Source organism: Thermobia domestica, chromosome 18, assembly GCF_964235325.1.
Source record: "Thermobia domestica chromosome 18, izTheDome1.hap1.1, whole genome shotgun sequence".
Lineage (NCBI taxonomy): Eukaryota > Metazoa > Arthropoda > Insecta > Zygentoma > Lepismatidae > Thermobia > Thermobia domestica.
Genome location: NC_137471.1, coordinates 17,348,330 through 17,364,130, shown reverse-complemented (window position 1 = coordinate 17,364,130; position 15,801 = coordinate 17,348,330). Strand labels below are relative to the sequence as shown.

The window sequence follows — 15,801 nt, the reverse complement described above, 5'->3', positions numbered from 1 at the left end:
TATTGCTAAAATTGCACGTGTTATACACATATGACATGTCTGTAAAAACAGACATCAATAAATGACATATGGCTCCCTCCCAACATCTGTCCCACCACTCTTTCCACGGAGTCAGTTCACCCCTGCTAGCAGAAGAATTTAAAAATGGGTTGTATGGACCTATAAATACTGTGTCCCGAATGTGTTAAGTAACAACTCCATATTCACATGATCAAATAATTACACCTTTTATTATCAACATAATTATGATACAGGAAGCAGAAGTAATCGAAGGAAAGAAACGTTTTGGCTGCCAGACGCTGGACCTTTTTTAGGAAGCTGATAAAACATCTTTTTGGATTCTTCAGATACAAGACAGAATGTTTGTTTCAACGATCTAACAACGTTTGATTCCAGTTAACACATTGATAAATAATCCACTTAACAACAAGTGAAAATATCCCATTCTGCTTATGGCCGACCCGATGTTCGATGTGGCAAGTTGAGTGACCTGATGCTCTACTTGTCCAGGTCTAAGTCTTCAAGGCTTTCTTCCAACTCATCCAGATCATCATCTTCAGTAAATAGGTTCTCATCAATGGGCACCGTGGCTGCAGCGGCTTCATCCAGCAATGTGTTTGGCGCTCCTGCAAAAATAACAGAAAATTTGTTAATTTCATTTTTTACGCAACTTGTACATTCATGACCAAAATTATTGTCGCATATCTATAAATATGTTATTTACCTGGCTGCTAGCCCGAGAAAACCTGTTCACAATATAAATATATTGTTGTAGGAATATAATTTGATAACGAATTTACCCGGTAAATCTTATGATGTTAGTAGTATATAACCGGCAAAGACATGTATGTGGCAAATTTCATGTCAAAAGAGCAGTAAATAAGAACAGTAAAACGAAAATCAAACTTTCTTGTCCATTTAGCAACATTTTGTTTTACTTATTCTAATTTTCGTATTTATAATTCTTTCCTATGAAATTTACCACATATATACATTTTCCGATTATACACATAGTATCAGTATTTAAAGTACCCTGCAAAATCATCATCAAATTATATTCTTACAAGAAGCCAGTTATAGATATATGCGACAATCATTTTGGACATGAGTGTACATATAATGAAAAATGAAAGTTATTTTATCTTCCTGTTGCGTTATTGTTTATTATCACCAGTGACGTAACTAAGGGGAACAAACGGGGCTTGTGCCCCGGGCGCCGGACTGGGGGAGAAAAACTGGGCACATATTTATCGTCACTATAAGGCAAAGAATGAAAATGAAATGAAATTAAATCTGAGTTTTACGTCCCACGGTTATGCCGGTTACGTTAAAAGGAGACGGTGATGAGTAATGAATGAAATGATGGAATGAAGAAAGTGGGAGGAAACGGAAGAGCCCCGAGAAAACCCACGCACACGGTGTTTGTCCACCACAAAGTCCACTTGGCGGGGGCCGGGATCGAACACGGGACCCCAAGCACCAGAGGTGAACGCTCTACATATGAGCCACAGCGGCCTGAGTCACATAGGAGAATTACTGTGTGATGCCAATATCAGGTGTAGTCGGGGAGCGTGTTGATTTGGTTGGGCACGAGGGAAGGGTGCTAAGGTGAGTTCTTGCCCCGGGCGACAAATAGCTTAGTTGCGCCGTTAATGATCACCAATATTTCGCTCTATCAAAATATTTTATTATCACTAAAATCAATAATATTTCATCAGAGTTAGAACTTTCTTATGCATTTTTTTTAAACATTAGATCTAAAATTGTTTCGAATGTAAATTTGTTAAAGACCACCGAAAACTATTGCTGACCGCCACTAAAAGCACAAATAAAATCTGTCATTTTATACCTGTTATATTCACTGTTGTCAAGTATTATAACTTTCTTGATGTATAAAGCTTTAAAGAGGCGATTACTAAACTTGTAGACGAGTTAAGCTTATTCGGTATAGGTCTAACTTCAATAAAACTCCCGAGTTACAGTTCTTACTGCCACTACACGCTAAACAACACGTGGATATAACAGACAATAAATGCTAATCAGATTTTATTTGTATTCGTAGTGTAGGTTAGCAATAATTTTCACTGTTCTCTAACGAATCTATATTCTAAATAATTTTACGTCCAATATAAAGAACAAGTAGTCATCTACATAGGTACGCTCAAACTCTGATGAAGCCTGGTGCAGAGTTGGCGGACGAAATATGAGTGTTGACACACACTCCATACAAAAGAAAAATAAATAACATTTATTATCATTATTATTTCATTTTACAACTAAAAGAAGCTAATGAAGAACGACAGATCATGAAGATAATAGGAAAAAGAAGAAACAGCATGCACGGTTATTTTACTCGGCACTCCGATTGAATCACCGAATTGGATTATTGATAGAAAATCTTTGAGTTTTACGTCCGACGGTTATGCCGGTTAGGCTAAAGGAGACGGTGAAGATGAGAAATGAATGAAATGGGAATGAAGAAAGTGGGAGGAAACTGGAGAACCCCGAGAAAACCCACGCACACGGTGTTTGTCCACCACAAAGTTCACTTGGCGGGGGCTGGGATCGAACCCGGAACCCCAAGCACCAGAGGTGAACGCTCTACCACTGAGCCACCGCGGCCCGGATTGTTGATAGAGGAGAAAGGCAGAAGAAAAACCAGGAAGAGGACGACCAAGGACAGAATATCTAGGTGTAGTATCGAAGAAGAGAACTTATCAAAGTATAAAACAGCTCTCCCAAGGGAAAGAAAAGTTTTAAAATTTACATGTTGCCCACCAACCTATGGTTGAGGTGAACAAGAAGATGATGATACAACTGTTATTAATTTCGAAGACAACCCTTTGAAACCTAATAAGACTATGACATGGTAACCTTTTTCATACACGTATATGATCGCTGAAGAAAATTAGCAATTTAAAAGTAACCAATGAACACTATCCCACTAAATAAGCTTTGCACATCTTCCAATGTAAGAAATAACATTTCAATTGTCTTTCGTGTCTGGGATGATCAGAAGAAAATCTCAGACTTTCCAAAAATAAAAGTTCAAAACCTTGTATTCAACGTAAAATTTTGATACGTTAAAAAAATACAGGAAAGCTTATTACAATTATTATACATCATATTACTTCGTGTATATATCCTAATTTACCTAGCACCTGATAAATATTAAGCCTTCCTTGTTTGTAAATTTATGCTGAAGTAATGTAGCTCCCGCAGTGGATATAACAATTGAGAATTCTTGAGAATCGACTTATTTCTGTGAAACAAAACTACACCATAACAAATTAATTTCAGAGATCCCCAAATAGAAGCAACACCTGGTTATGTAAATCTATAATTTTCTATGAGTCTAGGTGATTCTTAGGAAACACTTTTTTCTTTGTTCTTACTTTCTAAATCAATGGGGAGATACCAAGATAGACTACACATGCAATAGTGCATTCCTAGAAATGTTGATTTGAGTTGATTTTTGAGTTTAACGTCCCGTTCAGCAGCGAGGCTATATGAGACGTGGACCTACTGATTAACGTGGAATCCGAACCACATGAGATCTCACCGGGAATCGAACCCGGATCTCCCACGCCAAAGGCGCGTACGCTATCCGCTTAGCCACGAAGGAGCTCTCCTAGAAATGTTGTCTGCTTTAGCATCAACGTTGTCTAAAAAATCGGAAACGTGAGATTTAAGAAATGTGTGTATTACCTATCTTTTGTACTTTCTACAGTCATGTACCATAAACCTCTGCATTATAATTACGAGGAAGTACAACTGGTACGTCTACATACACCAATACATTAAAAGTTATAGGTGTGAAAGTGAGACTTTTGTAAGATTACAAATTTTCCTAAAGCCAAAAACGTACACTTGCGTTCATATTCTCAGAATGGGGACATTTAGCTACAACGAAGCTAATTGCTTAATACAAAGTACATCGAATCAAGATATGAATTTATCTCTAAGTGGGAACCATTAAATGACTGTTTCTTAAAAATATTTTCCAAATAAACTATTAAATAGAGACACGATTTTGTGGTAAATAAAAATTCGTAATTTCGTTATAAAAAAATATGCGTAAAGCGGGATAAAATCGTTGAATGAAAATTCAATAAAAGAACACTGTTTTCCTTGGCAATTACAGTTAGTTATCTTTTATTTTACCTTAATTTCCACTCATCAATCATCATGACATGAACTCATGCATGACTATATTAAACAATATTTGAGTATTTTTAAAAAAAATACACAGCATCCTCATTGAATAAAAGTATCATTTAAGCAAAGAAAGAAAAAAACACCTAGAGAGAGCATTAATAGAAAAAAAAATAACTTTAGTGTTCACAGTTTACTTATGCAAATAACACCTAAGCATTGTTTCAACGTTTTCTAGTGTTAAATTTGTTCTTTTGTCGGTAAGTATGTCATTGTAAGAAGAGAGAGAGTCCTCTCCACATCAACATTCGAAACTGATATGTGCGTTAAGGTCTTAAAATGCGATTTTTGAATGCTTATCTAACATACCTCGCAATACTCTCACCACACTATCCACTTCACCAGTAAATACCGTTTGGAGCTCATTTTGTAACTGCATGTAAAATTTCAAAAATTCATAGTGGTCTATTTTCTCAAAAATAGAAATTTTCGTCACGTTGCTACTAATTGCCAAAACTGGTCATGAATAAGTCGTAAAAGCGTCATCACTTTTGCGTAAATTTCGTGGAATATGAAGACATATTGCAAATTTCGCTAATTTGACAAAATTTCGCGTTTAATCGCGAGCGTTATATGGTCTAACAAATAGTGAAAAAATATCTATTTTAGGTACACAACATTTTCATACAAAACTGATACATTTCACGTTTTCGCGTGTCACCAAAAAATCGTGTCTCTAACTATGTCAGAAAGGTTCCGGTATGCTAAACTATAGCGTAACTAGAGATAATATACATACATACAATGCCGATCAAACTAATATCACCTCTTGGTTTTTCATGTGTTTCTGAGAGCGAGGATTACACATACATTTTTACAGATAATGGGTAATGGTGTGTACATTTTGGTACAATACGTGATAAAAATGGACAAACAGAAAATGGTGAGTTTTGGAACCGTATGTCAATTTGGCGCAAATAGAGCATGGCTTGTATTCTTCTGGTTATAAATATTAAATATTGCCTTTTGTTCTCTGAACTATAATGAAGAGTCGTGGCTAACCAGTGTAATATATCCAGGACAAAAACGATGTTCCTCAAGCAGTGGAAGTTACAGGATGGATACACCTGGAACAAAGCTAAATACGCCTGGATTCGCTTAAGCAGTCATCTCATGTGACAGATCGAAGCATTCTTCGTCCATCCCACAACCACCTCGTCTTGCAGTACTCGAAATTTGCATAGGAGACTTAGACTTTTTATGGGTCTAATCCATCTATAATAACCGTTCACTGCCGTCTGCAAGATGCAGGACTAATGACACGTCATCCTGCCAGAAAACCTTACACGTCTTCAGCAAGTCGTGGAACACGAGTGAATCTTGGAGTAACAATTCAACAATGGTCGAGGGTGTGCGGAGTGACGAGAACAAGTATAATTCGTTTGGCGAATCCTTAAACATTTTAAACAAATGCTCTAAGATTTTATGTAGACTGATGTGACGCGAAATTACATTTACTGAGAAAAAAAATAGAGAAAAAACTGGCGACCTACACGGAAGAGTAGTTAAAACAAATACCGTTATAAATAGCGTCGTCATTTTCTTCTGTAATTTATCGTTATTGCTTTGTACGGAAACTTGTGTAATGATCTGAACATGATTACAAATAGGAAGGACTCTAAGAAGTAAAGATCATTAAAAATCAAGCACTGATAAGGAAAAACAGCATTCGAAGAAGAATTTTAATAATTTGGCCTACGATGGCTGCATCATTATATTAATTGATATAATACACTTTATGCTATCAGTTCACACTTAGTTTTCTTAAGTTTGTATGTTAGTAAAGTTATGTTCATATTTACCAATATGCCCTTGTACAGTCCGCAGCACAAAACCTGCAACATGAACATGTAAGTTTATTGTAAAACGACGAAGTCTTTTGCTCCAAAATAAGTGTGCACGGGAGGAAGCCGAGGTTTCTCCTGGCGTGATTCGTGCCACTTAGACGTTACGTTGATTCCCTGCGCTGTTAGGCGTAGTTACACAATAAATTTACACGCTCATGTTGCAGGTTTTTTGCTGCGGACTGTACAGCAGACAGTGACTGAAACTTAGAAACAAGGAAGCAAGGAAGGAAGAAAAAAATGAAAAATAAGAAAGAGAAAGGAAGAAGAAAAATAAAAATGAAAGAAAGTAAGTAAGCAAGCAAGCAAAAACACGCACGAAAGAAAGAAAGAAAAGCAAACAAGAAAGAAAGAATGCATGCAAGAATGAATGAATGCTTGAATTGGAGTTAAGTGTCTCTTTCAGCAGCGAGGCTATGTGAGACGGGGACCTACCAGTTAACGGAATTCGATCACGAGCTCCCACCAGGAATCGAGCCTGGGTCTTCTGCACCGAAGACAATTATGCTAGCCATGCAGCCATGAGGGAACTCGATAAAGAAATAAATAAATCCTTTTATCTGTCGATAACCTTACCTTCATCGGAAGAGATGACTTCGCCATTAGTTGAGCTATGGTTCATTTGGGTTGAAAGACGGTTGTTAGGAGCAATGGTTCCTGAGTTATCAGCCTCTTGAGCTTCCAGTGCAAGATAATCCAAATTTATTTCACGGTACTAGCAAAGAAGAAAAAATACATAATACTAATTAATATTAATTCAATCAAATCTTAAATAAAATAAAACTAGACATCACAATTTGGGCATGGCTTGTATTACAGAATGACAAATCCAGCAAAATTACGAATACTCTTATATGAAGTAAGACTTAATCATATGTACTATTTTATTGCGTCTTTCTTTTGAGTGTACTAAGGATGCACAATCAGCAAGGTTGAGTGATTTAAATTAGCTTGGTTTAAACCAGTTTTTTTAATTATTATTTTTAAATAAACCAATTTGATTTTTTCATCCTTTTTGAACATCTTTTATGTAATTCATGTTATGAGATGCGACAAAAAATAGAAGAGACAGGTAAGACGTATATTATCTCATACGTGTTTTCAGATCATGTGTTAGTCTTCTAATATAAAGGAACAAATAATCAGTATTGTAAAGTACTTCAAGTATAAGGTACATAGGAGAAGCTAGGGAACTTAAATTTGTTTCTTCTAACGAAGATACGGAAGAATAGCTTCGCAGACTGTTTGGAAAAATATGTTAACAGGTGCAAAACAATTGTGAAAGTATGCAAAAAAACAACTGACTAGTAATTGATTCACCTGTACAGAGGTCTCTAATCTGGCACTAGAACGTCAAGCTGAAGATGTGTTACGTCTTTCTAAACCTACAGCTACAACACTTGAAATGCAGAAGAATAATTGCACTACGGAAGACTTACTACGAATATGGATAAATCTTCAATGAATTAACGCTTCTATCTTTGATTTTTCAGTTTGAAGGTAAAAGGAAACTATTTAACGAGTCATATTTTGATTCTACAGTAAAGACACAAGTATCAAAATATAAATGGTTGAAAAATCACAAATCTCAAATAGAAAAATAACTAACTAACTAACTAACTAACTCTATGGCCTATGGAACCCGGAGGTTCAGTGCCGCGTTCACAAAAGCTCTCCACTGACTTCTATCCTTAGCTAATTGCATCCAGTTTCTACTTTGTATTCCTATCTCTGCGAGATCCATCTTAATATTGTCCTCCCATCTGCGCCTAGGTCTTCCTACTGGTCGTTTTCCTATGGGTCTACCAGTCAAGACTTTGAAAGCGTTTCTACTTTCTTCCATTCTAGCTACATGACCTGCCCACCTAAGCCTCCTAGACTTGACGACCCTAACAATGTTGGGTAAACCGTATAAACTATGTAGTTCCTCCTTATGAAGCTTCCGCCATTCCGCATTCTCGTTCCTCTTGGGTCCGAATATTCTTCTCAGGATCCTGTTCTCAAATACTTTCAGTCTATGTTCTTCCCTCAGAGTAAGCGACCATGTTTCACAACCATACAGAACAACAGGCATGATTATCGTTTTATATATTTTAAGAACAAACTTATTTAACAACTTATTTTCTGTTATCATACAAAAATTAAATCTTTAAGTTTTACGTCCCACTTTTATGCCCGCTAGGATAATGGAGACGGTGATGATGATAAATGAATAGAATGGTGGAATGAAGAAACTGGGAGGAAACGGGAGAACCGCGAGGAAACCCACGCACACGGTGTTTGTCCATCACAAACCCACCAGGAACCCCATGCACCAGAGGTGAACGCTCTACCACTGAGCCACCGCGGCCCCTGTTATCATATATTTCAGAGACTTGGACATTACGAAAGTTAGAGAAGAAATATTTAGAGAGCTTCGAAATGTGGTGTTGGAGGAAGATGGAGAAGATAAAATGGACAGATAGAGCAACAAACGATGATGTTTTAAAACGGATACGGGAAAAGAGGACACTTCTAGCCACCGTCCTTCGTAGGAATGCCAATTGGACTGGACACATCTTGTGAAGAAATTGTCTTCTTCATACTGCCATAGAAGGAAAGATGGAAGGAAAGTGAGGAATAGGAAGAAGAACACAACTGATCGATGATTTGAAAAAGTAGAAGAAAATGTTGGGAGTTAAAAGAGGAATCTGAAGATCGAGAAACGTAGAACATTTCCAGGCCCAAATCTAAAAGTTAAAAACTCATTAGTCCCAGGACCTTCCGAAAGGCAGATTAATTAATTAATTAATTAATTAATTAATAACATCGTACAGTAATTAACTGCACAACTGTAGAAGTGTCTACAGCTACCAATGATTTTTTTTTTTCTAATTTGGTTTTGCTCTATAATCGTTATGAAACCGAAAAGGCAACTAAGCAGATATTTTTGTTTAAAGTTTTCCACACAAGTATCACGTTGTTAGTTAGCTGTATGCATAGAATATACGAATGACTAACCAATTATGTTGAACAAGAAAGCTACAAGTGGTCTGCGAGTGGAGGAATGGAGTAAAGTATAATAATTATAGTTTCTAGTTTCTACTACTATCAGTAACTGACAGTATTCATTACTGTATTAAAATAACGTACTTATGTTACTCCCAACACGATTACAAAGAATCATTATTAAGAACAATTCTATTTGGAGTAAGTTGATTTCTATTACAACAACTGAATTATTATTTGCGTTCTTAATGCTATGTGCTATAATGGAATTTAAGAAGAGTTTTCAGGGCAGAAAAAAAATGAAATTTAACAATCCATATAAAGGAAATTTGAAATGAAATCTCTGTTATTACATTCTTATCCAAAATTCACTTATTTGTGCAGCTTTGTGTGCATATGAGATATACCTTACAATTACGAACGTTAATTAGCAGATTGGTTTCGTTTTCAATTTACGATACAAGAAACTTAGTAATAAAGTAATAAAAAGGACAAAAGTGGAATTACAATACATCTGGGCCTACTACTCCTTTATGTAGAAGAGCTGTATTCAGTATTCTAATATGTATTGTAATATCCCACGTGGTATTGTATACAAACAATACTCTACGCTTGTGCTTACAAACACTACCACATGATTTTACGACAGTGTACTACGCACCACGTGGATTTACTATAAACAGAAGACGACGGACCTCTGGCTGCTCCTACGAAGCACAGGATGACATCGGAGCAGCAGCGCCATCGCCGCAAGGACGTCTATATAATGGGACGCAGCCGGCAGTTCTTTACCAGTTCTCTGGTGTCCCTCCGACTGTTTGCCTTGGAACATTAGGAGTAATCTAACCCCAAGCCCCTAGTCTGCTACGGGACTCTTGGTTATTCTTTTCCTCCTGGTTTAGTCTGCTACGGGGCTCTGTTGGGAATCCTACCTCAGCTGCTTAGCCTGCTTCGGGGTTCTGTGACTACTAACCTCCTCATTGCTTGCCACGGAGCACTGGGGATTCCTTCGCCACTCTGCTTAATCTGCTACGGGGCTCTGTAGGAATTCTGTCCCCGGTCTCACGGTCAAGGACGTCTTGATAGATTTCTAACTCAATAATTTAGAGGAGAATAACATTGTAGTATTTTCTGTAAATACTGTTATAGTGAGTTTTTATAATAAAAACCGGTAGTGTGAGTCGATTCCAGACACTCATTTAATTTACCTTGCTCTACCTAAAACCTATAAGGGACAGAGTTTTACAATATATATAATATTCAAAATAGGTTTTTAATATGAATAAAACAGACAGACTTAAACCATCAACACCGGTTGAAACCAAATAAACCTTTTTTTTTTTCCTGCCTCACAACCCTGACAATCAATAATGAATCTTTCCTTGTAATCCTATTTCGATCATTAACAACAGTACCTAGAGTGAAGATCAAAGTGTTGTTATAGTGCACTAAATGCAGTAATACGAAGTGGTTCTCTTAAGGGAGTAATTTGTCAACTAAGGCCAACAGTCTCTTGGGGAGTTTTATGCTTAATTTAAGAGAGAAGATATATCTGACAATTTTGCTTTACAAACTCTTTGAAGAAAATAATGCTACTAAATTTTAACTACATATTCTAACATAATCTATATGAATGAATTAATATTGCACAGATATAACCATCATCATCGTCATATCATCATCATAACAAATAATTATGTGTCAATTTGCCAAGTACGTTCGTTTAGCATTTTCCTCTTGCTAAAGAAACATTGTCAAAGTTGGCTTTTGAATAATACCCTGCAGTTTTATTTCACCAGAATTAATTTCAACCCATTTATGGTCCCTATTTTTCAGCATCATTCGCCCAATATGTATAGTCTTGGATTGAATACACTTTTCAGCATATCTATTTGTTTCTCTTGCTACCATTTCTGCCAGCTCAACGGAAAACAAATGCTCGAAAATTGTTTCTGGTGAAATATTCTCACCAAAACGAGTTTCCAAAAACATCGACCCTTGAAAAAAAGGTAGCGTTGCCCTACCGAATTCTACCCATTGTGTTGGTACTGCATCAATACTGTACACATTATTGTCGAATTCAGTTCCAGTCTCATTGTCACTGGGCCGGTATTCTTGGGAGTCAACTAGAACTTTCATTTGTGGTTAACAATTCGTATCAGCCTGACGAACCCGTTTCTCGCAAGAGAAACTAGCAGCAGAATTTGTAGAGGAAGACTTTTTTCTTTCTTCTTTCTTTTTCAATGAATGCGTAACACATCGACAACAGTGACTGTGCGTCATTGCTGATATTATATACAGAAAGAAAAAAGTAAAAAAGGACATACTCAATAAATGGCACGAATAAAGCTAACGAAAATATGCTCAATAAATGCTAGGACGTTTCCTCAAAACATAACGCTCATATATGGTACCAACTGCTAGAAAAAAGATGAGGTACTTTCACGACGCCTACAAGCGGTTTCTCCAACAAACCTCCTCCATGACACTAAAAACGGTTCACCCAGTTAAGAGGTTAAATATGGTTCCACAAGGCATATATTAGTCCACAAATCGTGAGGAAATGCATGACTGGTATAAGATTCGAGGCCAGGTTTCCGGCTTAACGTGCCCGATGTGTTAACCACTACGTCAGCCAGTTCGTTCTCTGAATAGCTATACATTTTATCACTCCTGAAATAGGTACTTAGCAACTCAGATCTTAAGGTCTGTACCAATACTCTGTTGTGCTTTGATAATCCAGTCTTTACATTACAGAAAACCTCTGATGATTAATTATATTATATTATTCGTGCATACAAAGGATTTCCTGTGATATAAAAACGATTATTTTTTAAATTTATTAATATTAAATATAACTTAATCAAGGTTGAAAAATCTGTATTTAAATCATTTTTTAAAAATTTAAATTACTTGCACTTGATCTTGTTTTTAAAAAAGTAAAGATTTAAATACCGTTCGTTTTCTTAATTGGTAATCTACGGGGCTTTCAGGTTGGTGTTATGCTCAAAAATTTATTACTACCGGTTCAGCTGGTTTCTCGTGATGACAAGACAGACATCGTTGATTTCAGCGTGGAAGGAAAAATAATATAGACATTTTGCCCTTTTTTCTCCTTACGAGCGGAATTTTCGAAATCGTTGGAACACGTGTCAAATTGCCTTTAATGTTAAGCTTATATATGAGCTTCATTTTCCTAACTTGTCTGTTCAGGTCTTTATCCATGCATATACATAGTTTTACTTTTGTTGAAATAAAAGACAGACCAAGAACAACGGCTAACGTGTATGGAAAAGTATATTTGCACATGTTCTCAATAAGAATTTATGTCTAATAAAAGGAATGCATCAAAACGGATTATATATGGAGTTGACGGAATCATGTTTAACCTTGATTCTCACAGAGACTCAAGCTTTCCAAGGTTCAGTACGCGAAACGTCTGGGAAACAGAATAAAAGTCAGCACATTCGAAACGTTAAGTTGAAATAAAATTCACAAAATACGGATGGAATATCAAAAATTAAACTTTAATTACAGGTATCTCCGTGAAAATTATGAGGAATATATCAAGTGAGTTTATCTAAATCAAGTCTTCAAAATGTTCTCGATCACTTTCAATGCACAAATTGGATCTTTTCATCACAGGACATATCAGACGACTATATTGTTGGATGATAATCTACCAAATTCGGAACTAATAAGTTGTTTTAAAAACTCTATATGCGTTAATATTTTTCAGGAAAAACTTCGTATTTCACTATTCTACAGACAGAAAGAATGGAGGTACAGTGTGCGGATAGGGCTGCACATATATTCAATCACATCTCGTTAATTGTTGTCATGTAACCACTACTTTTGACGTTCGAACGCATGTTCTTCAAGGGTTAATCAGAAAGTAAGGTTACAAAGCCTGCAGTGAAACGTGTATATATACTAGTTCATACAACCAATACAGACAACAGATAGTACAGACATTAGGTTATTTTTGAACATAGCCTCCATATCAGTTGAAGCATTTGTCGCATCGCGGAATGAGTTTGAAGATTCCTTCCTGGTAAAAAATCCTGTCCTTGCGTGTTCAGCAACGTTGTCACGAAGTGTTTCGCCTGCTCGTCTGAAACGAAGCGACAGCCTCCTAGGTGCTCCTTCAAGTGTGGAAACAGGTAAAAGTAGTTTGGAGCGAGGTCCGGGCTGTAGGAAGGGTAGTCTATGATATCCCAGCGAAACTACATCTGGGCTGGGCTGTATGCGGGCACGCATTGTCGGGAAGGAAAATGATGCCCTCGGTGAGAAGTCCTGGCCGTTTCCTCCTGATTGCTCTGCGCAATCGCGACAAGGTATCTAGTATCGGAGAATTTCAGCCGCGATTACATGTTTCACCTACGGAAATCGTAAAACTGAGCGGACTTGTTTGCGAGACCGGTTTTCCAAATGTGTCGCCATTTGTGTTTACCAACTACTAGTGCCGTAGGTGACGGGTGGATGAAACTCTGCACAGTTGGCACTCTATGTATTAAAATTACCTCATACTCCTCCTTCCTCTATAACAGACGAAACTCCAGAAATATTGACCTTGTAACCTTAGTTTTTGATCCTCCCTCGTATATTCATTGCACACTTACTGTCGTACAAATGTAATAAGGTTTAAATATTATATAAAATAACTTCCTGCAATATACTATTCACAAATCACACCATAATGATTTGTTTAGGTGAATCACCTGCTCCTACTCTAGTCAACTGAGACCTGAATGACTACTAGTGTCAAATGTCTTAAGGCCTACGCTATATTTTCCGTAATTGACAAATTCTGTATAACCAAAACAATATTAATGGATCTTGATGTTTACTGTTAGTATTATCACAGCTGGGTAGCACCACTCAGCGGAGGCATATACCGTACCTGTACTGATTCTTCTTCCTCTTCTGGTTCCAAATTGGTTGTATCTACGGCATCATCACCCTCATCATACATATCCCCAGCCGCCAGCTCAGGATTGAAGGTAAACATATCTCTTCCGGACAACTGCAATAACAAATAATACACTTACAAATCTCGTCTACCAAATTTAACACTAGAAACACTTCAAGTTACTGAATCTTGGAGCGGTCAAGATAAAAATCATTCTTTACATTGGTACCTATATTTCATGCAAAATGTCTTTTTTTTACAAAATAAAAAGACACGAAAGTAGAGCTGGTAAAGTATTTTTCTTTTTTTTAAACTGCATATACAATCATGAGTTATGGAGAGTATGTCTGTCTCGTAATATTTTATAACTTCTCTTGCAATGCTTTTTAAAATTATTGTAATTACAACTACCAAATACTATCGCTGTAATGCTCCTATAAATTCGTCATTTTAAGCAGTGTTTGAAACTCTCCAATGTATATAACAATTTGGAATACACACCAGTATGTATTCCAAAAATATGACATTACATTGGTAGAGTTTGCAACACTGCTTAACTAAAAATTAGTAGCTGAAATGTTTGCACTCGGATTGTTATGAGGTAGTATAAAAAGTATTTAACCTCTTGTGCACGAGATGACGTTAGTATTTCAAACTTTATGAGTTGCAGTGGGTCAGGTCTAACGTCATTTAAGTGCTAAAACTACCAATGTGCAAAAGATGTTGGAATTCTTATAAATCAGACGTAAGGTGTTGGGCCTTAAAAATAAGGAAACTTTCCGCAAAACTGTGCTACATTTTACATTTTTATTTCGATAAGAGCGCAAGTCCTTCAAGAAATTTTTCTTATTATCAAAGTTAACAGCCAAACTATGGTTCAGTCGCTTTTGTTCTGAGAATTTCGATGTCCAAGTTGCTCCTTGCATTGAAAATACCAATCACAGAAAAAGTACGTGATATTCCGGCAAAAGTTGAGCGCAAGCAGTCTTGATATCGCCAATGACCTGAACAACCATCAGCAAATAGTCTTAAACCATTTGGAGAAGGCTGGATACAAAAATAATCTCGAAGTTTGAGTGACACATGATATGACTTAAAAACTTTTACTCCGTCGAATTTCTACCTCCGAATCTGTATTGAAACTAATGAACTCGAACCATTTCTGAAGCGGTTGATCACGGATGATGAAATTGTGGATAAGCTACAACAATCTGAGAGAAAGACCATGGTCGAAGCGAGAAGAATTTGGACTGTAGCAAAGCCCACATTGACTCCAAGGAAGGTTATACTGGCGTTTGGGAGGGTATAGGCATCGTTCATTACAAGCTGTTGCTGCCGGTCAGAACGATATGCTCGGATCTGTACTCGACAATTAGCGCGGATACATCTAGCAAATTCAGAAGAAACGGCCCGAACTGGTCAACAAATTGGACTAAATTTTGAGTTTAGTGTCCCATTCAGCAGCGAGGCTATATGAAACGTGGATCTACAGCTTAATGTGGGATCCAAAACCATGAGCCCGGTTGGGAATCGAACCCGAGTTTCCCACACCAAAGGTGCCTACGCTGTCCACATAGTCACGAGGGAACTGAACTGGTCAACTGGAAGGTTGTCGTATACCACGCTGATAACGCCAGATCGCATACATCTTTAACGACTCGTCAGAAATTGTGTGTACTTATCTGGAAGGTTTTAATGCATCCACTATCATTTGTTTCGGTACCATCCACTACCCTGCAAAACGTCCTAAATGTTGTCAAGTTAGTTTCCAAAGAGGCCTGTGAAAACCATGTGTCAATTTTTTGATCGGAAACTACAGAAGTTCTCCAGCGACGTGATTAT

General features: G+C 36.9%; 1 protein-coding gene across 1 annotated transcript in view; it reads right to left on the bottom strand.

Moving 5' to 3' along the window:
* Window positions 1–202: 202 nt before the first annotated feature.
* The window catches only part of LOC145675581 (zinc finger CCCH domain-containing protein 15 homolog), a 45,633-nt gene continuing 30,034 nt past the window's right edge, over window positions 203–15,801 (bottom strand). Inside the window, exons 6-8 of the mRNA XM_081746104.1 lie at window positions 13,951–14,073; window positions 6,636–6,774; window positions 203–626 (exon numbers count right to left, since the gene is read on the bottom strand). Of these exons, the coding sequence (XP_081602230.1) occupies window positions 499–626; window positions 6,636–6,774; window positions 13,951–14,073 (390 nt within the window). The 3' untranslated portion in view covers window positions 203–498. The remainder of the gene's footprint in view (window positions 627–6,635; window positions 6,775–13,950; window positions 14,074–15,801) is intronic.